The following is a 26,783-nucleotide window of genomic DNA, read 5'->3' as shown; positions in this document are numbered from 1 at the left end:
GTCAAGGCTCCCCAGACTGATGCATACTACACAAAGGACAGTCCAGTTATTAAGAGTGCAACATATGCAGAACTTTTTCATTGCTGGATAAAAAAAATGGACAACTGATAGTGCAGGTGGTGAGAGAAAATGAGCAGCTGTTTTTTTTTTTATTGCAGTGGTGAGATGTCTCAAGTATTGTACATACTGTAACTACAAATCTGAGATACTTTAGTATTACATTGAATGCTACTTTACACTTCAATAATGCGTAAAGACTGATAATAATCCAATAATATAATATATGGTATAGCCTATAACACTGGCAGGGACCGTTTTTCTGAATTAAGAGTACTTCTAAATAATAATTGTGACGGAGCATTTTTGTGTTGCAGTATTGCAGTTTTTACTCAAGTAAAGGATCTGAATGTTTCCTCCACAACTGCTTAATTGTTGCCTGTGCCTTGTTAATTGACTTTAATGATAAAGGTTTTCTTGCTTTGCTAGCTGGCCACTGCAACCCTTACAGCGGGTCTTCAACAGGTGATCCAGGAGCCATTTTGTTTATTTTTGAACGTTTTTTTCCAAAATGAAAAAGTCTTAGCATGAATTCAACATATTATTAGCAAATATAAATCCCCACTGTTTACGGGCCTATAGGTAAGGTAGTCACTAAGGCCTCTCTTTCAGCCAAGGGGTCCTTGCTTTAAAAAATGTTGAAGACCCCTGCTACAGAGGGTATTACAGCATTCAAACCTATAGTTTACCTTTATAGCTTGATGGGCCTACCTTTTGACCTAAGTTTCTTGGTGAAATTATGGGGCCCATAATAATTTGTATGACATGTATTAACCCGCATGTTGTCCTCGGGTCAAATTGACCCACTTTCCTATATCACTGTTCTTTTCAACTACCCAGTTACCCAAAATAACATGATTGATTCCACACAAAGCTCTTTGGCAAGGACAAATCTCCACTTTCATTAATTTTGGAGCGTCTTATTCAATTTCATACCATTTGAAAAAAATGTGTTTTTGAAATAGTATTGAGTAAAAGTTGACATATTCCAGTCTGTGATTATCCATCAACATCCATTCCTTTAATTTTAGTCTACATAATTCCTAATTTCTGCTTTTCTAACTCAAACATTAGGGATAATTTCCTATAAATGAGGTTTATTGAACATTAATACCAAAAATAACTAAGACTAAAGTTTATAGTGTTACGCAGTGTTAAACGTCAAAAAAGTTCCAAACATTGTAAATAAAGTGTTGAGAAAGGGACAAAAACATAAGAAAAAGTTAAAAACGTCGATTAAAAGCATCGACAAATGGGTTGATTTTTAATTTTGACGGGAAGACAACACAAGGATTAAATTATGAAAGTACAACTGATGCATGATAGTTTCCTTATTGCGATTAAAGACAGTTATCCTTATTTAGACATTTAGCCAACTAAAAAGGACGTGAATTAGCAGTGTCATTGATGTTATGAAAACTATAATTAGTCCGCATACCGCCTTTTGACCCTTCTACCCACACCACGAGCCCCGGCGGTGGAGGGGATAAACCAGTCTCGTCTCGCGGTGCTTCTGGTTCTTCTGACTGGCTGCTCCCTGCTCCCCAGCACCGGCAGCTGCAGGCCGGCGTCGGTCCACCGCAGGGCGGCTTCCTGACCCGACTACAGGGACCCAGAATATTCCATGGAACAGGCTGTGTGTGCGAGCCTACAACATTATTGAAAACATTTGAGTTACTAGCCTATTCGTTGGCTCAATAATGACTCGACGGTGAGAGAAAAACATGGTACTGCCTGATAGCCTGTTAGCAAAAATATCACACCAGGCAATGAAATGCACGATGAAGAATTAGCCTACTAAAGTTATAAATAGGCCACACAATGAGACTCCCTCTGAGTTTTAAAATAAATTGACGTAAAACTGAGGATTAGGCTAATTGTATGTAGCCCCAATAAGGCTAAGTAGCTACAAATTAGCATAGACCTTCAGGCTTTCTTCAAAGGAACTGTTAAGACGTCCTTATTAGCTTCATAATAGCCTAGCATAGATGATAAAGCCTAACGTTACGCAGTCTGTTACACGGCATATATCTATACAGTTCCATTGTAAAGTAAAAGCTTAAGTCTCCGCCCAAACAAACAAAAACACTCGACACCCAATTAGTCTGCGTTTAAATGAAATGGAAACGTTATTTAACCTTTGACACCTTTACACGCCATTAAACAGCCAGAGGTCAGGCGGCCTCGGGCCTCCTTTCCCCGGCTCGCTGCGCTATGGCGGCTGGGTTCAAGGAGGAAAAATACATTATTGAAATGAATCATTAGGCTGCGTTTCCCTTTGTTTTTCGGCACAAATCCCAAAGCAGACCCCCCCCCCCCAACGAGATTAACCTTGACAACAAAGCATTCCTCATAGGACTTCAAATAGAAGATGGAAATGGCTGCACACAGATAGGAGACGGTGACATTCTTAAAATATCACCCAACTGTCCCATTAAATATGACCAATGATGTCCTTTTGGGGAGAGGGGAAATGTATTTTAGTTTGCATGGCATGACAGGTTCTTCTTTTCTTGGCAGTAGTAGCCTATAACTTCTGTATTCAATTTTTTTTTTAACCAAAAATATTTGCACAGTAGGCTAGTATGTTAATAAATGTCTAATATATTGTATAATATTCTAATTACTTATTACTAATTACTTCTTACTATATTATTTTAATTAAACTAATAGGTTAATTAAGCACGCAGATTTCTTTTATGAGAAAAAATGTACAGTTTTTAAAAACCTCTTGCTGTGGATTTTATTCATAAATCAGAAAAAAAAACAGAACATTGCAGTCTGTACTGTAATGTGACAACAGCTAATTCCAGTGGACCCAAACTAAGAGGGAAGTGTGTGTGTGGCAGTATGGAAGTATGGTCGATGAGTGCTTTTCTATTATGCTTTTTGTCATTGAACCAGGTGCAGATTTCAACATTGTAAGCATAGTGCAGTCTGACGTTTAGACAGCCTCCAAGTCCTGACTTCCAAGGACTGCAGGAGCAGCGGACACCTCAGCCCGATTCAACAACAAGCACAAGGCTGTCAGTGAGGTAAGCTTTTTTTCTCTTTCTTTTTATCCCTCCCCCTTCAGCAGTGCAACGGCAGACAGAGCTTTGAACGGAAGATCTGCTCAAAGACAGTTTTTTTTTTAACGAATTACAAGAATTTAATGTTTATTTTACAGATACAGAACAGTCATTCTGCTTCATTTATTTACTTTGAATTGCTGCAAGTCAGTGCCATGGTACAAGCTTCTTAGAGCGGCTCAAGATGTTCACAACGTTTCAAAATCAAATCTTGTATTTTTTTTTCTTTTTTTATTCCTCAAACAAAAACATTTGGGTGTGTTTCGACACCCTCTCTGATGAGCTCAACATGCAAACATCTCGTCTACCTAGAAGGTCGATGGACTATATAACATATGGCTTTTTTGAAAGCAATAAAAACAAGGCAAATCAAAAAGTGCATCAAAAAAAAAAAAAATCAATTCCAGTCTGTGATCAAAGGTATTGTCTGTGTTACGGAGAGGTGCGTCCTGTCTCCTCTCTTTGCTGGCTCAATGTCTGCACCGCTCGGGTAAAAGGTGTGGAGCTATTGCCCTTTGGGTTCAGAGGTCTAAGCAGACCTCTTCAAAGACTCGGAGCAGGTGCCCGTGCTTAACGCCAAGATGTATTTCCTTTAAATAAATACGGCAGGGTTTATCCAGCAGAGTTTCAGCCCGTGAATGCACCCCACAGGTTGCGTAAGCCATCAATAAGACAGGACTGTGTTGCCCTTTCCTGCCAGTTTCCATTCCCACAGTGCTGAGCGTCGTTAGCCCCCGGTGGACAGCAGCCATTATCTGGGCCCGTAGTCATAGTTAGAGGGGCCACTGGTGGCTGAGTACATGTTAGCTGTGGCTGGGTTCATGTGGTGGTGGTACGTGTGTCCTCTGATACTGGGTAAAGGATAGGGCGACGGCCTGGTCTTGGCTCCCAGGTAGTGTTCATAGGTGGTGGGGTACTTGTAAGGGTGGTGGTGTAGGGTGTCTGGGGGTAGAGCGTGGGGGTCTGCGCGGAGATCGTGTGGAGGGCTGGGTCGCCCACTGGTGAGTGAGACGCCGTGGAGGCCTCCCGGGACGGGCAAGGCGGGGCTGAGGACCCGGGACATCAGTTGGTGAGCCGGGTCGGCGTGTATGGGCGTGCAGCTGGGGTCTCGCTCGTACTCCCGCCTGCTGTCCTCTGCAAGAAGAGACATGAGAAGAGTCAGGGCTAGCCAACATGTGGTGCATACTTTGTATCAGCAGGTTATGGATATTCTCCTTAACTGTGCAAGCATGTGTTCAGTTCTGTGCTCCAAACTACAGCCAGCTCATCCTTATTCCCTACGTTTTTGATATACAGTATATACATTCTCATTTCACAATTGTAATACCTCCAAAAATGTCAATAAAATCCAAGTTTCCATTGCAGGTTTTACCGTATTAGAAGGCTGTGTTACATATTTTATATATGAAAGTATAAGAACCTCTTGTTATGTCGGCAGTGGATGAAACGGACTGGCTGATATTTGATGTTTAATTAAAAGCCAGAAAATGAGGTACAATATGCCAAGAAAACATTACAACTAGCTGAATAACTTGATGTGACTATGTTTCATGTTTGATAGCAGGTATGGGTCTTTGACATGAAACAAAGAGCGAGCTGCAGACCTTTCTCTGTGCCGTTCTGCTGAGGGGGAGATGACATTGGGTTTCTTGTTCTGGCAAAAGCACTCATTATTGGCAGAGAGCCTGGCCTGTGATTCCTGGGCCTAGAGCAGAGAGAATGGATTCAGTTACATACCCATTTAATGAATGTCAAAGGCACAATATCTTTATTATATATTAAAATGACAAATAAACATTTTAAAAGTGTACGCTGTTGTGTGTAATGAGCATTTACACATTGACAGGCCCCGAAATTAACAGTGAATGAAATGTGAAGCCGCCTATTACATGACTCAAATTGGCCTGTTGTATAAAATTATCAAAAAGTCCCATAAACGTAAGTGTAATTGGTTCACTTATTACTCTTAAGAAAAAAAGAAAAAAATCCTTTTCAGAGCTGGATGAGCAGCATTTGAAATACATATTTGTGGTGATCCTGATTGGCCAGATGGGTGGGGTATACTCGATTGTCACAATGGCAGAAAAGCGTGGTTGATTGACTTTCAAACAATATCCAGTGATTTCTAAATCTAATGCCGCTCTTGTTGTGTTTTTTTTTTGTGTGTTTTTTTTTTTTTAAGATGCCCACTTCACCCATCTGACACCTGTGTGAGATAAAACAAATGGCAAAACAATTTTTCCAAATGCTCTCTGGCTCTTATGTAAAAACAAATGTGAAAATTCACCAATAAGACGGTGTTGTTTAAGTGTACACACTTACCAGTCCTCTGGATCACAGTCCCTGAAGCCCTTTGCAAAGGGATTGCTGGCTATCTTCAGCTGTGTGATCTGAAATTCAGAGCACATAACATCAAAATCTTGTCCCTGCATGCTCTAGTCACACACAATGTCATTTCCATTTCCATAAGGCATCTGACGTCTAGAAAGGACAGCAGCGATAGACAGCTGATGGACTAAAAGTTTTAGATGAAAAAAAAACTTGCATTTGGAAGAAATAAAAAAAAGTTACATTTCAACACACTGCTGCCTTTAATCTAAAAAAAAAAAATCACATTTCAACACACTGCTGCCGTTAATAAAATATGTGAGTACACAGGTGCAGGCGTGTGTTCAGAGGTACAGCATCATGCCCATCCAACGTCAGTTAAAACACAAGTGAATTCATCTACCTGTCAGAGCTGGACTATATTTCTGAACTCTTTTGTGACATTTACAGGTTCACAGTATCTGTCTGTAGATTCCCATACAGGCACAGCAGTCCTAATTGTAAACTATTCATAATCATAACTTCTTGTAGGCCTATAGTTTCTCACCATCACCGACGCCATAATATTTCAACGTTGAATACTGCCAATTTGTGTCATCCCCCCACCCACACACCCCCCCATTTTCCATGAGTCACATAATAAATTACCAGCTGTACCTCCAAACTGCAACTGTATGGTGCCTGTGTGGCTTAACCCCCCCCCCCCCCCCCCCCCCCGTCAGGCCGCAGCCTCTCTGTGTGCTCCTAATTGCTCTATATTAGTTAGGAGGGGTTCAAAACAGAGGATACAGTCCTTGGATGTGCAAGATGTCTTTAGCAAGTAAATGTAAAATATAGCCTATATTGAAAATATATTGAATGTATAATATACAGTGTATATAGTATTTCCGTAACATTTCACATCAAATAGAACAAAAGAGTAAATTCATATCCCTAGACTGATCACCGTGCGTCATGGGAATATTAAAATATTACAATCCCAATAACGCACATTGTGCACATTTCCTTCAGGGCAGCATGTTAACCCGGGACTCTGCCTTGTAAACGGCTGACCGGACCCTCGGTGTCACTGCTGGCTGCTCTGATGTGTAAATCTAAACAGACGCCGGGCCTGATGGGAAACAGAGTAGGGACGACGCAGGGAGGCGAAGCACAGAGCCAAGGCAACATTTACGCGCGCACTGGGAGAGAGTGGGCGCGCTTTATAACTGAGCACGACTGATGTCATCGTTGATGCTGTTGCACGATGTAGCGCGGCAATCACAAAAAAATATTCTAGATATAATATTTGAGTTTAACATGGCCTTGTTGCAGGCCTACCCTGTGGTAATATTTCCTCATGGTATAACGGTATGCTTAAACACATTTATGTGTTCTAGCCTATTTTTATATATGGCTTTGGGATCAGGTCCCATCCTAGGTGTACAGACTATAGCTGCGGTGAGTGTGTGCAGGCCGGACAGGTCCAGAAAGGCTTCTTACCCGGTGGTTCTGGTAGGCCGTGACCGCTGTGAAGCGCGTTTCCTCAAACACAAAGGTTTTGTAATTCTCCTCGGCATATTTCTCGCTGTCTTTGCGGGGGTCCACGTAAACCACGTGGAACCTGGGCTGGTAGCGGTGCATGGAGTTCAGAATGATCTGTAAAAAACAGAGGATTCATATCAAGTTATGATGCAACACACGTGGCCAGGTTGGCTCATGAGGCAGGGCAGGCATGTACTGAGAGGGTTATGTCTCGACGCAGAGGTCCCGGGTTCGAATCGGACCTGTGATGATGTCCTACATGTCTTCCTCACCTAGCTGTCCTGTCAAAAATTAAATATGGAAAAGCCCCAAAAATAATCTTAAAAGGATCGGAGGCTTAACTCCAAAAGTCAGACTGTTTTATTATTGGGCTATTATAGGCCTGCATATGAATACAATTTGAGCAAATTAGTAAATAGGCCTAAATTAATTCATCCTATATCTATCCACGAGGGATCATTGAGGGGCATTTACAATGTCATCAAACACAAATACACAACTACAACACATAGAAACACATAAAGACAATAAAATATTCCTAATTGCAAAAAAAGATATGATAAATAAATTAGTATTCAATTATGTAAAACTGTTACAAGTTTGCGAGCTCTAAATTGTCCAAGATGCACAGTTGAGTTGATTTTGAGAAAGTGCTGAAGGCCTAACTTGTTCACAAGTTCAGACCGAGCTGGTGAAATAATGGTCGGGTAAAATACCACAGAATGCCTCTTATAGACCAAATAGATACTTTGCTGACTTAAAATAAAATCTCGTATTTATGCCTAGTAAATATTACAACCTTGTCAACAATCTCCAGATAGGCCCACGTTTGTGTGGATCTGCAGTTTAATAGAACTAACCTGGCGCTCGTGCTCGTGTATAATGGGCCGTGTGATTCGAGCCGTGTACAAGTGTGATATTTATCTAAATATATAAAATATATCCCCCTTTTCCATCCAGCAGTCCTATATGTCTCAAGCCTTTTTTTCTTCTTTTTTTTTCTTCAAAATTTACTAAAACATATTGCCACAGAAGTCGAAACTCTCCAGTTTTTCTTTCTGATTACACAACCGGTCCTCACCGAGAGAGTGGAACATCAACCGGGTGGGGGGGGGGGTCCTTTGGGGAAATATTCCACCCCATTACCGTCATTTTTGGAGTAAGGCCACTTTTATAGATTTAAAGTAGATTTTTGTAGACATCTAAACTATTACATTTCAAAAATAATGAAATATTCAAAATAAGGTTTGTTAATGTTTGTTAAACCACGTGTACCGAGCCGTCATAAATCGGTTCATATTCTTTATAGTGTTCCTGACCCCACTGGGACTGCGATGCTAAAAAAGCGGATCTGTAGACCTACTGTCATATCAATGCAGTCGAATAAATAGCTGTATATTTTAATCTGATTATTCAAACCGATTCCTGTCCCTCTGTCGGCTTCAAAACACGTAGAACTTAAGAAGGACGAGCAGCTCAATGCACTGCATGCCGTAGTTTCCGGTCGGGCCGGCCGTACTCACATGGCCGTTGTCATCCAACAGGTTGTTGGTGAGTTTGAGTTTATCGAAGGAGACAATCTGCTTCATCCACTGGGCGCCTTTGGCCGGAGAGTCCGGGTGGTAGTGGACCCTGCCCGGTGTGGCGGGGTCAGCTTTACCGGCAACCAGCCACGATGAGCTGTGGAAAGCATACCTGCAGAGAGAGGGAGAGGGGGAGAGAGAGAGAAGAGAGAGAGAGGAGAGAGAGTCCATTAGACACACATGACACAAGGTTGCGATTAAACTCTTGCGCAAAATGTCCATGGATATGTTGACATGAAATTTCACTCAATCTAATTCTTTATAAAAAATTACAGTATAGGCCTCGCGATAAAGGGACAATCTGACAAAGCCTATCTCGGACGGCACACATCGGTGGAATTATTTACACATGTTCAAGTCTAAATATGTAGCCTATACTAATATGTATTCGTCAATCCGTGCATATGTGTATGTATTGCATCGATTTACAGGCCACTGTAGTTTCTTTTGCTTTGATTTCAACACTGTTGTGCAGCTCAGTGAAAACGTCTCCGGGCTAGTACAGTCCTGTAGACAGATGTGTGTTGCTGTTGCCTAAAGACATCCAGAAAAAGATACCTGTAGCGTTTGTCGTCTACAGGCAAGAAGTCCATCAGGAGCATGTAGTCCGCCATGGGATCCATCCCAAATATTTTCACTTGGAAAGTTGGAAACATTCTCCTGGTTAAGAAAAAAACACAGTAGGCGAGTGTTAATCGAGGCTTTAAAATGCTGCTCTCAAATAGTTTTTAAGTCCTACTTTGTTTTTAAACTGGATCCTGTGTGTGCGCGCGGTGCTGCTCAGCTCTTTGAGTATGGCCATTTGCAAGTCGTCAGGCCCACAAAATAATTTGCCAAACTAGTTTTTATAGGCAGCTCCAGGCCTACAGAGCTTCATTTGGCCCGAGCTGGAGGCAACATTAAGACAGACGCTCCGAGCCATTGGACATGACGCTGTTCAGACCGTGCGTAAAACAGATTAAAAAAACAGATAAAAGCCTTCATCTGAATGTTGAATGGAGCTTTGGGTTTGTTGCCTTTTAGCCCCGCTTTTGGAGCTTCTGGCAAGACTTTAACTTCTTTTCTGCTGTTTTGATGACTTCCAGACACACACACACACACACACACACACACACCACACACGTAATGGAAATACTGACACGCGCGCTGTTGGGTGTTATTTGGGTACAGGCGAGATGTGGCACTAATGGCGTTGAGATTTAAAACTTTTTATCATCCGGATCGAGATGAACATCCAGAATTGTATTTGTATGAAAAAATAAATGTGGGAAGATTTCGAGGCAGTGCTTTTTGCGTGCTAATAATATATATATAATATATAAGCGACCCCCAATTACTTGTTTTGAAATTTGGATAATCGCTTTGGGAACATTTCGTTTTTTTATAGATGCAGCGGCTCGGTCAGCGCCCATGCCCACAAACACATGTTTCCCTAGTCCACCATACAGGCTGTCTATGCATCACTATCCTATGCATCAAGTTGAGTAATCCGCCGAGCCAGTGAAAGGGATCCTAAAAATCAACGCTCAATTACCGTCAGTGTTGTGGCTAGGTGAGGCTGAAGGAGCTCCTAAAGTGCTCTGCTGCGGCTCTCCTGTCTCCTGCCAGACAGCGGAGCGGGGTCCACCCTCACGCTCAGCGTTAGCCTAGAATACCTGAACAACTCAGGATGGCTTACGCCTCATATTTATTGGCTGGTAAATAATAGTAGGCCTATTGAATAATAGTGTTCCATTTTATTGGCTCTCTACAAGGGTCAGAGGTCAACGCTGGTAACAATGGTGTCCTATGTATTCAAGCAGTGGACAGGATAAAGTATACATTTTAAAATAATAAATAGCCTCTCCAATTTTTCCTAAAAATAGGAAATTAGAAGGAAAAAATCGAACAATCAGATTCTTTGTATGGCCATATTCTGTTTTTTTTAATCAATACCCAAATCCAAATCAGATTGTTGTGCTCATGCAAAATATTTATCCTAAACATTTTGTGTGTGACTGAAGAGGAAAGTGAGGGAAGCAGACCGACACTTCTATAATGCCGAAATAAGAAAAAGTAAAAAGCAGGAAACACGTGTCGAGGCCCGAATAAAAACAAGAGCGCAGCCCTGTAGTGGGCTTGGAGAGGAGCTGATCTCCGCTCACACAAAGACTCCAACGTTCCGGAGCCCTGACTCTAACAGCGGTGCGTAAAACTGGGCCGAGAGCCCCGGTCATTGGTTCTATAAAACGCAGCAAGATCACATCAACATAGTGTTTACAGCTCACACACACACACACACACACACACACACACACACACACACACACACACACACACACACACACAAAACACACACCACACACAACCAGATACAAGACACATAACATGTCCAGCAGCATGAATTCTCCCTGCACAGCTTTAAATGAAATATATTTTGGTCGAAGGCAGATTATGCCAGTGTTCATGAATTTAATTCAGAACGCATTTTAGTGCTCTGTGTGCAAGAATCAATGTATCATTATTTTATTTATAATGTAATACAGTTTTACCAGGCTGCACCCAAAAAATGTCATTTGAAGTAAGAAAAACAAGTTGAATAGCGAATAGGAAGAAGTGTGTTCATTCTGAACGCCAGAAGACAAAAAAGTAGGTCTGCTTTAATTTTTCATGAAACTCTTTTATCCTCATCTTGTGTGTACTATTTGCAATTACAAAAATACTGTATATTAATTTATTTATTTTTGAATAAAAAGACTATATATATATATATATATATATATATATATATATATATATATATTATATCCTTCATCATTGATGCACACAGATGTTCCCATTTTATAAACATATAATAATTTATTATAACGTCTTTTGATGCTATGGTTCTTACTTTAGACTTTACTTTAGCAATATTATCTATAAAGCATGCTCTGTCATTTTTACCCGGTGTACCCGAATGCTCATGAGGAGAATTATAACTTTGTGCTCACCTGCCAGCCTTGGTGACGATCATCTCCGTGCCCAGCTGATTAAATTCGTCCCATAAAGCTTTCATCTCCAGCTGAACGTTAATGTTGGCCACTTTGGGGTTCTTCTTCACTAGGGTTTTGCCGTTCGGCGTGGAGTTGGCGGACGACGAGGAGCAGTTGGGAGTCCCGCTGTCACTCGCCGGCGCCTGGCCCGGGTTAGAGCCCGGGTAGTTGTAGTTGTGCTGTGCGGCCGGGCAGGGCTCAAAGTGGGACTCATGTTGGCTGTAGGGGTCCCCGGGGGACGGAGAGAGGTGGTAGCCCCCCGGCGTGTTGAGGCTGCTCAGGCTGCTCGTCGTGAAGGCTGCAACATCGCAAAAATGGGACAGCTGCGTCAGCCACGGACTGGATATGGCTGAAATCATCCCAAAAAAACTGGATTTACTAAATTAAGCCTGCACTGCAAGTCGGTTAGAACATAGATGGTATAAAAAGCAGAAGCGCGATTCAGTGATCTCCAGATGTCACGCACAAATGCACCCCTTTCGGTTTTAAAGTTTCCGTCTGGGCTGCTCAATAATCCCTGAGGTCGCATCCACGGGCAGCATGCTACGGTCTGCCTGATCTAGAACAGCGGCCGTCCGGAGAGACCAAATGTTTCCAAAAAGCAGCCGTGCTTCGCGTAGAGTCTCTCAACTATTCGCAAAACAACAAAACCCATAAGCCCCGAGCTCGGAGTGCGTGTGGAGGAGTTGTGCTTGGGGTCGATGGCGCTCCGATCGAGCGGCCTCTGTTGTGCGCTGCTGCAGTGTGTTACACTGCAACCCAGTCTGGTCTCTTATCTGACGCAGAGGGCCTCCCCTTTGCGATAAAACCGGTTCTTATTTCTATTTAGATAAGGAACTGCAGGTAATGTGCCTTTTCCTCGCCTTGGGACGGGACTGATTGACAGAGAAGTGCGCCCCCTTTTAATGGGCTTTCCGGCACCCATTTAACTTTTGGATAAGGGTATCGCCCACATCACCCCCGTTAGCAAACAATAGAGGATGAGGCCGGCAGAGTGGGGGGGTAAACGGTTAACAAGGTAAACACACATTGATTTGCATGAACAAACAAACAGGCAGCAGGTGACTGTTGCTTTCTCGTTGTGGACAAATATGAGATTGATATACCCCCCCCCCCCCCCCCCCCCCCCTCCGTCTGACCTGGATATTAAGGTCGGTTTTTACCATTAGGCAACCTTCCTCATGGCTTAGTTATTATTATTTTTTAATGTATGTGATCCTGTCCACTAATCAAGTTTTTGGACAACGCTTTGGGGTTTTGGAGACCTTTTCCATTCTGGCTGCTTTTATGCAGATTTCTTCTCTTCCCTGGCGTTAAGGCGACTCAATTTGCATTATTTTTCATAGTGGGCCAACTGTGTGTGTGCATACATATATATATATATATATATATATATATATATATATATATATATATATATATATATATATATATATAATATATTATTTGTGAGTTTTGAAAATGTCGATCAACCGAGCAGATGCATTACGGGCGTTATGCAATTTCAGAGACGTATACATGCTACAGCAGCTCTGTGGGCAACAAAGTGATTTACCTTCCATTTCCCGGGTGACAGTGCTGTAGTGCATTTTAAAGGAGCTGTGGTTGTGCAGGTCTGGCTTGTCCAGGCCGGTGCTCTGTTTGTCAAACGCTGCGCTTCCTGCTTGCTCTGCAGCCGAAATCAGAGAGGCAATACTGAAAGCATTTGCCTTTGGAGAGAGGGGACCGCCGTCGTCCATAAGCAGGGGATCGAGTCACGAAAAGCCGTCCCTCCTCCGCTTTCCAACCGCGCAGAAAGCAGGAGCAGGCTGCGCACAATGGAGAGGAACATGCGCCAAAATGATTGTTTTTTTCACATTCCGCCACCGGCGCTCCGTGGGTGCGAGAGTCTAGGGGTAGACTGGTCTCTCAAAGTATTCCCACGGCTGTTGTGAAGACGCGAAAAAAGCTCCCCGGTGCTCAGATTCAGCTGATGGACCCTAAACACGTCCGTGTGTCAGAACATAGTTCATCCGCGGAGAATAGGGAGAGAGCTTCCCTCGTTTCTCCTACGGTCGGTGGCGGGGTGGTGTCATCTGAGTTCTGCCTTGAGGAGAAGCGACTACTGCTCCGAGAATGTTAAAAGTGAGCGAGATCCACGCCTCCCATGCACCACTATAGGAAAAAAAGTGTCTGCGCGCTGCACTGGATGTTTTATTTCAATAAGACCGTGTCAGTCATTTGAATTCAACTCCAACGTCATTGCAATGTCCGGCTTCAAAGTGCGCCACTTTTCCAGTAAATGACGGGTCTTTGAGCTGTCCAAGCCCAGATAGAGCTGCTCCTTCCCCGAGTTGGTCTGGAACACCATGGGGGTTCACTCTGAAAATGTAGTTTCCTTTAAACATGGTTGGGGGGGGAATAAAAGAACAGAAAGAATCGTTTGCATTATTTACTTCAGTTTCAGATATTGTGGGTGTTTTTTGAGTCAAGTAGGCACAGAAAAAATATTGCTTTTAATTAAAGCAATGAAGAAAAAATGGATAAAAAAATTGAATTAAGTGAGAAGTTGCAGCTATTTAAACTCAGGTGACACAGTCCATAGGAGTTGTTTTTCTCATTTACACTAATCATCTACCTGCATGCTTATTCATTAGGCTTATTGATCTATTTTAGTTTTTCCAAAAGCATAATAATGTCTACCGCTCTTTTACACGATTTTATCTGAGAATTACGCAGCCCCTTACCTCCGATAGTTTTAAAACACACAGATCTGACCGAGCAAGGGCTCTCCCACGGAGTCGGTAAACAGAGGACGAACACACGTGGCACTTGAGGCCGGAGCTGGACTTGACCTCTCCGCCTTGCGCCTCCACTATCGCCTCGTTGGATCTCCGCTTCTCCAGCTCCTACTTTAATGTGCAGCAACCCAAAGATGTGTTATGCTGGGGCTGCTGCGATAGAGACCGGATAGTCTAATTTACACTGAATTAGGCGTGAAGGCTTCTGATGGGATAACGCAGTCAGAGGATTAACCCTTTATTTGTTTTGGATGTTTCTCCATGGGAGGCAGGGAGCATACATACACTACTGCAATATGATGTTTAGGGTAAAGATTCAGATGGATACATAGATACATAGATAGATACATAGATGATATATCATCTATCAAGGCCTATTTATCTAGATAGATAGATAGATAGATAGATAGATAGATAGATAGATAGATAGATACACACATATATATCATCTTTCAAGGCCTATCTATAGATAGATAGGTGGATGGATGGATGGAGGGATGGATGGATAGATAGATAGATAGATAGATGGATGTGGCTTTGTATCTTAACTTAGTGTGGAAACTCCATTGTGGCCTCTGTAATGAAAAGAAGTTGCGCATGGCGCAGTGGCAAACCGGTGTAAGCCGTCGCCCTGCAGTGTATGCCGCCCTTCTTTTATCAGGTATGATGTCATCGATACCGACTCACTTCATCATTGCCAAGTCGGAAGCCTCCTTTGTAAATACTCAGGTGATAACAGACAAAATACAGGAGCAGATCAAAATGGGAAGAAGCTGTGTTGGAATTCGCTCGCAAGCCTCAGCAGCGGCCAAAGCACAGCGGAGGTATTCAACTCTGCACTTCTGAACACACGCGCACACACACACACACACCACACACACACACACACACACACACACACACACACACACACACACACACACACACACACACACACACACACACACCTTTTAGGTGCAATATTAAACGGAGCACATCAACGTGTTTAACATTGAGCTTCTTCCCCCCCATAATATTATCTCAACACAATTGCTGTGGAGCTAGAGGAAGTGCCAAAGCACAATTCAAATGGAAAGCTCACAATAAGGAAAAATAATAAGTTTCGCTCCGCTGTGTACAATAGGCCTATAGGCTTCATAAAGCAATATACTATGCCGCATGTAACCTGTAAGTAACTTCAATATCATTCTAGTGATCTTTCGTTATAGCACCCAAGCAGCTGAACAGGTCAAATGATCTGACATGTCTCGGCCGTGTAGTTCAGCTGCTGCAGGCTGGATCCTGAAGAGTTTTTACGGCCCGGACCTGACAACAACTATAGACAAAGTGAGCAAAGTAGCCAATGAGAGCGGCCCTCTCTCCCTGATTAGAAGATAAGCAGGCCGTCTCTGACCGAGGGAGACACAGCGTCCACAAACCCTACTGCTGCTCTTTGGTCAGTACAGACCACTGTATCTTTCTTTGTTTTTACAAACAAAATATACGTTTTACACTGTAGATACTCGTAATTACTAAAACCATAGGCCTTCATATTATAGTCCATAAAGAGGGAGACAGCCTTGGATGCTGCTGAACCGTCGACGTCTTTTCAACGTTGCCAACATTTTGCCATTCCTTCCCACACGGACATCTTATTACAAGTGGCAACGCTTCGTAGTGCACATGGAGCCTCTGTGACGGGCCTGTGTGCCCGGTGGCCGTGCTGATGAGGAGTAACATCCGTCGCTACGTGTTCTCTCGCTGTTTCCTGTTAATTAGTGCATCCGCAAAATACCTTGTGGTCCCGGATCCAAAGCCCACACTTCAGCTTTAGGAGTTTGCTGCAGCCATGAATTCCACATGCATAGGCCTACATAAATGAAAAATTAAAACTGAAAGTGCACCCTGAAATTGACAAGTTTTAATCATTTTTAGGGACCTAAAATGTTGGAAGTGTTTCTACTTCTGTTTCACACAGTGACATGATACATCGCCTTATAGCCCAGGACCATTGCTCCTGTGTTCGGTATATGAAGGTGACTGACAGGCCACTGTGCGAGGATGACGTGGACACACAGAAGGCAAACCTGTGCGCCATGTGCCATATAGCCTACATACTGTATATAGCCATATATATATATATATATATATATATATATATATATATATATATATATATATATATATATAGCCTAAATATAACAAAAAGCATCGGTCTGACTGCAGATGTGTGTCAGAAACAAGCGTTTGACACATTTTGACAATCCATCCAGTGACGCGCAGCGCACACTGTTGGGGTTCTCCCCGTTGTCTCTTCCATGTCTTACTCTCACGTGGGAAGGGGGGGCTGGTGCAGGACAGGCCGCTGCTGTGTGGTCCTGTGTGTCCTCATGTGGTAACATGACAAATCACCGAGTCCAAAAAATAAATAAAATAAAACTCTCCCGACAGATCTCGTAAACGTCAAGGATCTTTCTGTTATTAATAAACAGAGATGTGATTAGGTCATCGGTATATCTGCAAGGACCTGTGGGCGCGCGCTCTCCTCCTCCTCCTCCTCTCTCTCTCCCTGTATGTCTGCTCAGACGCACAACAATAAAACAGCATCAAATCTCTTCTTGAAGTTGTTCTGCCTGTGTTGCGGACATATTTATTTTAATGAGCCTGTCTGTGCCACAACCACGGCTTATGAAATTATTAATTACACGCTCCCATCATTTAACGGATCATAAATCACGGAGTTATTCCACTCGTCATACAAAACAATGATTTTCACATTCACGTTGCGTGACTGAAGAAGTACAGGGAGCGAGGCGCGCTGCACGTAGAAAACCTTAGCCTATCTAAATATTAGCGCAAATCCCCCAAGAACAGGGAGAGGAAGTGAGCAGTGGACCGCTGACAGCAGAGGGCCCGGGGTGTCCCCTCTCTCTCCCCCCCCCCCCCCTCTCTCTCTGCGGGGTTTTAGGAAACGCACGCAGAGACGCGGGTGTGCGGGAGGATGTATTCGGAGAGGTGCCTCAGCTATCTCTGGCCGGTGGTCACTGGGAGGCAAAATAGAACTTGCATTAATAACATATGCAGAAACCTTCATCCTTCATCATGGATAACTTTTGCACATTCTGCACTCAACACATTGAGTTTTATTTTTTTCTCATGCATAATAGTTATTTTGTATGTAAATATTTGTTTCTGTATTTATTCCCTATTAATGCTTAACATGCGTGTTTGTTTATGTAGCCTATGCACCATTCATCAAGGCAAATTTCACATACTTTTCACTTATTGTGGCAAAAAAAGCTTTTTGTGATTCTGATATAAAAATCGAAGAAAACGTAACAACTGACCTTAGATAAGTTATCAGTTGGTATTGGACCTCATGAATAAACCACAATCATAAATGGAGTTACATGGACAGAACATGTATGTGTGCTATTTAGCTCCATTTACATTATAAACGTATTTAAGTATCCACAGAATCAGTACACAAATACTCATTATATATATTATATATATACTATAATATTCCTTCTGAGAAGAAACATCTTTTTAACCTAATCTAATTAAATTAAATGTTTCTTGTACTTTAACCATGTTACTTTATACACTTATTATTATTATTATTATTATTATTATTATTATATTTATCTTTTACCTTAAATTTGACCGTGGGCAACTGCAACTTAATAATTTCCCTGAGGGGATCAGTAAGGTATTCAGATTGTGATTAATAGGCTTTTATTGTGTACATAACTAGCGCTATATTAATATTCTAGTATCGCTATGATGCAGTTTTTCTGTTATATCACTAGATATAGATATAGTAGAACTGAAGTATTATTAACCTTCTTGAATGCGCACATATTTAAATATTTAATATTGTTTTATTCAGTATTCTAGTGCGAGCAGTGTGCTGCCTTAAGCCCAGCAGTGGTCTGGTTCTGGGGGGGGTCTTCATTCTGTACTCCGATGGTCCAGAACAACACGATAACTCCACGTGCCCCCGACATTCAGATCCGCATCAGCGCCAACACTAATTGGAGTTTTTCAGTAAAAACGTCCAAACATTTTACCACAGTGATGAATATTGGTCCGATGTCTCTCAGTATTGGTTTTTCCTTATTTATAATTTTTTTGTAAATTCTTTTCTATCATCTGTCGTTGGTTATAGCTGAATATTTTGAAAACCTTTTTTTTTTTTCTTCTTTTTTCTTTTACCGTGGCGGGCATGGTTTGCTGTCATGAATAAAAAAATTAAAAAGAAATATCGCTCTAATTGTGCATAAGGTAGTCAATATGTGCACATATGCACTCGGATATATAGAAAAAAGATGAATACCGTGCAAGCTGAGTTTATTCGTGCACGCGCGTGCGCGTTTGCAGCGGATAGGTCGCGCTGACGGGAGTGGCTGGTGTTGGCAGAGCCACATCGTCCTTCAATGGCCGGCAGTCATGCGTAAAGGCGACATAGTACAGTAATCTTAGATCAATAGATACAGTAATAATATACAACACAAAGATACAAGCTCCCAACGGAATGTTCTAGCACTCGTATGTTAAGTACGGAAGAGGATTAGGGCCAATAGGGAAAAAATGTATTTGAGTTCTGAGAAAAAAGTCAGATTTTTTTTTTTTCCTCAACCTGGAATTCTGCTATTTTGTATTTGTTTCTGTAGTCATAGTTCACCACGTTTCCTTGTTTAAGCATGCACCAACCACCTCTGCAAATTCCCTGGAAGTGCTACTTACTTGGCAATAATGTCTTCTCAACTCAGAATTAGGATTTCTTTTCATAGAATTTCTGACTTTAAACTTTTTTCACATGTGGCCCTAATCCTTTTCTTTAAACAAGTTACTAATTTACCCTAAAATCCCTTTAAAATGTTTTTTTGCATATCTTTTTTTTTTTTTTTTTTTTTTTTTATAAATATGACGGGCCTGTAGCGGACCTGTGGCGGTATGATCACGTTTTTATAATTAGGATATTAATTTGACTCCTGTGTTAGTCTGGCCATTTTCTTTTCTTGTGGATATTATTATTCTCCAATTCTGTAGAAAAAAAAATCAAGAAAAAAGGAGCCCAAACACATTTCCTTGTTGGCGTATAAATGTGGTTTTCCGGTTCAGCCCTGTTCTCTTTGTATTTTGGGGGTCATCATAAAAAGGACATGTGCATAAAAACACAATGGAAATGAACACAATGGCTGACCAAAGGTGAAAATCACGATTCCCTCGTGTCTGTTCCAGAATATATTCCCACACACATGGTCAAAACACGGGGAAACAGGCCCGTAGAGTTCACCGGTTTTATATTATTCATTTAAGTTTAGAGGCAGCACGGATGTGTTTCTGAAAGAACATTATTTCACCATATAATAGAGTTTTGAAATTACATTATAATACATTTCTGAACATGTTGCTCCTGCTATGACTTCTTGTTTCTTTCACTTGGTTTATACTTAGCCACAATATCAAGTATGTTTTTTGGTCTTGGTGGTTATGGATTCGGAGGTCTGACCACTACTCTGGTGTAGTTGTCCACCTGAGGGAGGCCAAATTGTGGGCCCAGACGTGCCTTATTTGCACGGTTTTTGCGGAGCATTAAGCTGTTGTACGGACTTTTCCGACTTTGAACATTCCCTTTTTTTGTCCTGCATGGATGTACACATGCAGAAGTGAAAAGAAACAAAGAATGAAAAGCACAGTTTTCACTCTCTCCCTCCCTCTCTGCAGTTGTCTGGGACGATGTGTGCCACCGCTATTTGTTTATCTTGGGAAGGACGGTTCTCCCTCCACATTTCTTCTCCGAGTTAAAGAATACAGGCCTGACAGCTGCCAACTGGCCCTCTAACAGCCGGCCTCGGCACTCTGCTCCAGACCCCCCACACCTGAGCCCACCGCTGTTATCATCCAGCCAGGACATTACTGTAGAAACAGTCGCACCTACCCACTGTTATGCCTCAAAGCAGTGGTGGAAGAAGTATTCAGATCCTTTACTTAAGTAAAAGTACTAGTACCACACTGAAAAAATACTCTGTCACAGTAAAGGTCCTGCATTGAAAATGTAACTTAAGTAAAAGTATTTAGTATCATCAGGAAAAATGTACATAAATTATTAATCTATGTACTTATTACTTAATTTAAGTACTACTTATTATTAATTTATGTATTATTTAATTTATGTATTAAAAGTACTTTTTAGAAAGCAAAAATGATCAAAACAGATCTTGATTCAATTAGCTAATCATTTAGTTGTACTTGTTGGCCTATATATGTGGTAGTTAATTTAAAATAAAACATATTTTATAATATGTGTCTTGTTTGCGAAATCCTTAATTTATAAAGTAACATAAGCTGTCAAATTAATGTAGTAGAGTAAAAAATACAGTATTTCCATCTGAGATGTTGTGGAGTTGTAGTAGAAAGTACCTCAAATTTGTATTCAAGTACAGTACTTGAGTACATGTACTTAGTTACATTGCACCACCTCCTAAAAGTGTACTTCATGTTCATCAGGACAGGAGCATGGCCGCGTGTGGTATACTGTTATTCTGAATATTCCTGTCTGAGTTGTTATCGGTATTAATCAAGTTGAATTCTCATGGAGAAACTGAGCGAGTGCAAAACAGTTTGGAATGTCTGTGTAGGACATAGGAAGGGTGGAGGGGGGGCGGGGGGTTGCTTTGAGTCAGATCCCTTTTCAAAATCACTTCTTCCCTTTCCCCTCTCGTCTTTGTTTTAAAACTGGGAAGCTTTTAGCTTTTGAAAAGTATCCCTTGCCTATCTGTTGCGGCGGCGGCCCCAGTCGTCATCACCTCGCCTCTCCCTGCAGCCCTGTTGGAGCGCCGGGGAAATAGCTGGCATTCCTGCCACAAAGAACCGATGATGTGGGCTCGGCCTCCATGATCTCCCCAAATTAATTAAGGCCTTTTCTTGTCCCCGAAGCAGGATCCGCGGCCTTTGTCTCTCTAATACATCTTAAGCCAGGTATTAAATACGAGGGCAGAGTCTACGCTCATTGTAAATCTGTCACTGCCTGCTTTGCTCTTCTCGGCCTGTCCCGTGATCCTGAAGAGGCTTCGGTGTAGCAGGGAAGCCATCCTGCCGTCTGGCTCTCGCCTCTTCGCCTCCTCCTTATCTGCCGCCCCTCCATGCTCCCCACTGGCCCGCTATTTATTTGAATATGAGAAGGCCCGCTTGTTGTTTCTGGCAGAAGGGGGCTTAAGGCAGAGACCCCCTCCCCACCACCTCATGCCCCTCAACCCCCCTCCAACTTCTTCCATCCCTTCGTCCCTGCAGTGCTCCTTCCATCTGTCCCTTCTTAGCCACCCCCGGCTCGTTCACTCTCCACCGGTCTCTGCTTTCATCAACTTGAACCACGGACCCCTCTAGTCAAAGGCCATTACAGACAGGCCCACTGTGCATGTGTGTTTAAGTGCATGTGTGCATATCCCATTAACTACTTTCCCCTCCCTAGCTGAAATTAATAACTGTGTTAGCGGAGGTAATGTGCAAACCAGCGGGGTGGCCAGGGTCTGCTTCTTTTCTAGCAAAAAACTCAGCTGAGTGAATATTTCCTTTCAGGCCAGACTGCTCAGTAAAGGCACCTTTCAGCCGCTGATCCTGTTCCTTCCAGTCTTCGTCCTGCTGCTTTTTTTTTTTTTCCAATCTCAGGGGTCGGTAAGATGATGAGTCCTCCAGTTCGTCTCCGATTTGAAACGCTGAAGGTGTTTAGTGGGGGGTTTAACGTGGCAGTATGTTCTGGGACAGCAGGATCAGGATTGTCCTTTTACCAGCATCAGGAAGTGGAAAACATGTCCATTAAAGAAACCCCCACACCAGCCCTAAACAGTCAAATTAGGGCATCAGAGGCGTGCAGAGATTTGACCTCGAGGAATGCCAATACCACACCCCCGGCTGGAAAAGTGCAGCGGAGGAGACAGGAAAATTAGCGACAATATGGCCTTTTTGTTTGGGCGTACAGGAGGTTTGGGTTGAGGGGGACTATCGGGCCTTCCTGTGCTCCTCTTCCAAGATGAAGAAGCAGGAAGTAGCACAGGAGGTAAACAATGTGCAGAATGCGGCTGATACCAAGGATTGGAATTTACACCCCCATCTTTTCTGTTGGCATTACTTCGGGCCACTTGATAATGGACACGGCGCCCACCAAACACCCGGCTTCCATGCTGGAAATATTTCCCCCACCTTAGAAAATGTTTACACAGCGCGTAATGACGGCTGTGCTTCAGGTCATAGATCTCGCTCTGTGCATCTTGTCACTCAGTCACTCAGAGAATCTGTCAAAAGCAGCCTGCACCAATCATAGCGAGCGCTGGGCTGTCTGCGACTGATTACGGCGATTCATCATGTCAGGCTCTCCCTGCCACCACATGTTTGTTTTGATCTCTTCCTCTCCAGCACGGTGACAGTGAAAGATGAGGGACCATGTGGCCGGGGCCCGGGCCGGCACTGTGCCATGGAAACCGGCAGTGCAGGCAGCACCTCTGGGTCTCAGCCCAGGGCTCGGCTCGCTGGCTGCAGCCCCCAGCTCGGAGCTCTATGTCGAGCGAGCTCAGTAGGGTGTGGGGGGAGATTTGTCCGGCTGGCTAATTGCAGAGCAAAAGTGTAACTTTAGGTGATCGGGGGATTAAGGCATGTTGACTTGGGTTCACTGGGGGGGCTAAACTGACACTCAGTTCCCCCAGAGCGGACAGTTCCTGAAACCCCCTGGAGTTGGCCGGGGGGTCTGGGTCACATTAAGGGGCACTGTGTGGCCTGCTAGGGCAGACCATGTGACCAGCCCCTAAAACAAGCACTGCTGTGTCCATAATGTCAAACACTTCCTCCATCTGCATCCATTAGCGCGCTCTGGAGGTGGCGGGGGGGCGTTTGAGAGCTGAAGGAAAACAAAAGCTCCAGAGATTACGCCGCCCTCGTATGATGAAACAGTTCCCTCGAATATTGCTCCGAAGAAGCCAAAGAATTTATCCAAGGAAATATCAAAATATCAATAAGCCTTTCTGTTAGCATGAAGTGGCATCTTTTTTCTTTGTTGGAAATTTTAATATTATTTGACTATTGTTTTAAGTATCATTTATATAATCTGAAAAATGCACTGTTTCTAACATTTTTGGCAATATTTTAAAATATACAGTTTACACCCTGAAATAAAAAAAAACATATTTATTCAAACTTGATGTAATATAGGACTGGTTTTATTTTTAGCTTTTTTCCAGCACATGTTTGGTCTTTATTCAACTTGAAAAGGTAATCACATATTTAGTTTAATTCCAGATATATTTATTACATATCCTATAATACTTTCAGAGTTGTTTATTATGTATACTCAAAAAAATATATCATTTCAAATAAATTTAGGTCACATTAATTTAATTAATTTAATTAACTTAATTAATTAAACCGCTGCATTCTATCATGTAAAAGACTTCATTTGTGGCTCTCAAGCAAATTAAACTATCAAACATTTTTTAGCATTTATTTTACTAAGAAAATGATTGAGAACTCAATGAACTGGAATGATAAAAAACTTGTATCAATGTGTAAAACATGTGTAATACATGTATAAATAATATATAAAAGTTACATCCATACATACATACATACATCCCAAACCTGATATATTGTATAGTCATAGGACATTTAACTCAATTAACTGAATAATATATTTTTATAATTTTTTCAAAATAATTTATTTTTGCAGCTTGCACTAAAGAAAAATCTGAATAAAAAAAAGACATATTGTTTTTGTGTCTTTTAAGAAAAAAACTGTTAGCCTTAAGCAAAAAAGATGATAACCTCATGAAACCTAGATGTTTTATAATCTAAAATTCCTTCCTAACCAGAGGGACTTCACAATAAAAGTACACCTTGGATCCTCTCCATCACAGGAGTTGTGTCTGCCACAGTTTTAGACTCCTTTATTTACTCTGCTCATGCCCCACCTCGCCCATACTCTGATGCAGATAGTCCACAGGTCCCTATCGTCCAGTCCCCCACGGTAAAACATGGCTGGACCCTGGGACAGACGCGCTGCAACGTCTCGGGGTTACGTGTTGGAGCAACCTCCCGTGGGTTTCACGCTGAGAGGACCCAAACATCGCAGTGAGCTCTGGTGTTCGGGTCTGGTTTCTCAGCTCATTAATCTTGAGTGTAGTGGTAGAGTGCGTCTCGCAGGCTGGCATATTTTCAGCCAGCTTGAATGTAATGATATTTATTAGAACGTGTCCTCGCTTGCTGTGTGTCTCTTACCGTAGGTCTGACGTCATTGTCCTAGATACCAAGGGGTGTTTACATACGACTGAGGGGAGGAGGGTTGAAATAAAGAATTTTGTTTAATGTAACCTTTTAGTCCTTTTGAAACTGTAAAATCTATTTATTGCCGACCTGCCCATAAAAGCAACATGATCTCAAACTTGGAAAAAATAGCTATGTGCATAAACTAAAATGACATAACATCCAAATACGACATATGAATCCATCTACTGTTTACACACGTTAGAATCAGAATCAGAAGAGGATTTATTTACCTTGGTTGTTGGTGCGTACATGAATATATAACATCTTAACATGAAATAATCAAACAATAAATACAGAAGAAAATAACACATACATAATACGTATAACTATTTACCATTAAGAAAAAAGAGTCTGTACGGATTAGTGCAGGATGTGCAAATGTCGAATGTGCAAAAGTATATAGAATGTGCAGACAACAGGATGTAGGAAATGATAATAATAATAATAATAATAATAATAATAATTACTTACTTTAGTCCTGTTGAAACTTCCAAATTGTTGTGGCTCACCTGCCTGTTAAATAAACATGCTATCAAATTTCTAAATAGCTATTTCAAAAGAAATAGCTACATAAATACAGATATGATCATCTGGATATATGGCCTCCACTTTTACACAATAAATAGGGTTTACTGTAAATATTATATGGAGATTAATATTTCAGTAGAAGCCAGAGTTATTTGTCAGTGATCACTTGATGTTTTGACAACCATGCACCATCTGTTTCCTTTATAAATAAATAAAATCAGGGGAAACATTCAACAAACAGCAGATACAAGGCTTACATATTATTCATTTAAGGTTATTCTTCTACCGCCTGCAAAGAGAAACCACTGCCCTTCTCACGTCAAGCCTGAGGCGCTGATCCGTGCTGCAGGTTGACTGCCGAGAGCGTTGGCTGGAGAGACCGTATGAGTGTGTGTGTGTGTGGGTGTGGGTGTGGGTGTGGGTGTGTGTGTGTGTGTGGGTGTGTGTGGGTGTGGGTGTGTGTGTGTGTCTCTATCTGCTACAGGCCTTGGAAAAAGCAGTAGCTCCCCTGTGTGGTTTGCTGGTGTAAGAACACCTGGCACCGCAGGGGGAGAGGTGGGCATTTGGGTACCAAGACATACCCTGCACAGCCCCACTGGCACAGGACTTTAACTCCTGCGATGATGCCCGGACATTAATACATTGCAAAAATACCTCTGCTGTAACGTACCTGCCAGTCAATTTGGAGGTGACGCATCGCTGGTGATCTTAAAAACCTAGTGTGAGTTAGCAAATATGAGCTGCCTTTCCCCCTCCGCGTTTAGCCCTCAGCCTGCAGCTCTTGTTGTTGAAACACACGTAGAAAAGCCTCTGTCATCACCCGTCTCTCCATGTGACATATGACAACTCCCCCAAAACCCACACTCACACACATGCCTGCAAACATCCACATCCACACATGAATTACTAGAGCTGAAAACAATTACTCAACCCCTTGTTTTCCACTCTCCGTGTCTCTCAAGTTTCTGGGATTTTTCAATGACGTACACCGGCGTACACGCACAAGCAGAAATACGCACGTGAGAGGGAAGATATTTGCTCACATACACACACAGAGGTGTTTGGCTGGAGGCCCTTTGGTTCAAGTTGATGTTTGGGGTTGAGCCGTGATATTGCGGAGCTTCAGAGGCGGCCTAATGCAGGATCAGGTGTCTCCGTCCATGCCTGCGTGGAGTGGATGGATAGCTTCAGATGGCATGTGTCCTCTCTGGACACTGGACACTTCACCCCCCCCTCCACCCTCCAAATATTTACCTGACATGTCTCCGTGGGTGGTGGCCCATCTAAAGAAACACGTATACACACATTCACATTGATGGATTTTTTTAGCGTACAGATATACACACTGGGGTTTTACTGATTTGTGTTTTGAAAACCGATATGGATTCTGTCCATTATAGTATTATACTTCATACCAAAATGTGTTAAACTATGAGTATTTAAAAGAAATGATCATTGTGAAGGTTTCACATCATTGTAACATGTAGGTCATCATGTGAGTCAACTGCCCACTATAAAACAATATGAAAGAGTTTCCACAGTGTTACGGCCGAATGATCAAATATTCTCAAGTTCTGAGAAAGGTGTTCCCACGTCATATAA

General features: G+C 42.3%; 1 protein-coding gene and 1 long non-coding RNA gene across 4 annotated transcripts in view; one reads left to right on the top strand and one right to left on the bottom strand.

The window, feature by feature from the left end:
• The first annotated feature begins 1,515 nt into the window (after positions 1–1,515).
• The window catches only part of LOC116689756 (uncharacterized), an 81,859-nt gene continuing 56,591 nt past the window's right edge, over positions 1,516–26,783 (top strand). For both annotated transcript variants that reach the window (XR_004332086.1, XR_004332087.1), the window contains exons 1-2: positions 1,516–1,768; positions 2,962–3,092. This is a non-coding gene — a long non-coding RNA (uncharacterized LOC116689756). The remainder of the gene's footprint in view (positions 1,769–2,961; positions 3,093–26,783) is intronic.
• Positions 3,215–13,847, bottom strand: tbx1 (T-box transcription factor 1). Of its 2 annotated transcripts, none has more exons than XM_032516371.1 (8): positions 13,133–13,316; positions 11,536–11,926; positions 9,122–9,223; positions 8,504–8,675; positions 6,939–7,094; positions 5,451–5,518; positions 4,733–4,833; positions 3,215–4,262 (listed from the first exon to the last, which is right to left on the bottom strand). In XM_032516371.1, the coding sequence occupies exons 1-8, from the start codon at positions 13,314–13,316 to the stop codon at positions 3,880–3,882; spliced, it is 1,557 nt and encodes a 518-aa protein (XP_032372262.1). In that variant the 3' UTR covers positions 3,215–3,879. The 2 variants fall into 2 exon arrangements, with proteins under 2 accessions (XP_032372262.1, XP_032372264.1); XM_032516373.1 differs by having other exon boundaries at positions 3,880–4,262; positions 11,536–11,875; positions 13,133–13,847.

This window comes from Etheostoma spectabile, chromosome 5, assembly GCF_008692095.1.
Source record: "Etheostoma spectabile isolate EspeVRDwgs_2016 chromosome 5, UIUC_Espe_1.0, whole genome shotgun sequence".
Lineage (NCBI taxonomy): Eukaryota > Metazoa > Chordata > Actinopteri > Perciformes > Percidae > Etheostoma > Etheostoma spectabile.
The sequence above is the reverse complement of the archived record's forward strand: the minus strand, read 5'-3'. Positions and strand labels throughout refer to the sequence as shown.

What these genes read in the sequence shown, in the direction of transcription:
- tbx1 (XM_032516371.1), bottom strand. Translation starts at nt 13,316, where the DNA reads ATGGACGACGGCGGTCCCCTCTCTCCAAAGGCAAATGCTTTCAGTATT. An exon ending in GACTGTGATCCAGAGGACTG is followed by an intron (nt 4,834 to 5,450) that starts GTAAGTGTGTAC and finishes TCTCTGCTCTAG; the next exon opens with GCCCAGGAATCACAGGCCAG. An exon ending in GCAGAACGGCACAGAGAAAG is followed by an intron (nt 4,263 to 4,732) that starts GTCTGCAGCTCG and finishes CTCTTCTTGCAG; the next exon opens with AGGACAGCAGGCGGGAGTAC.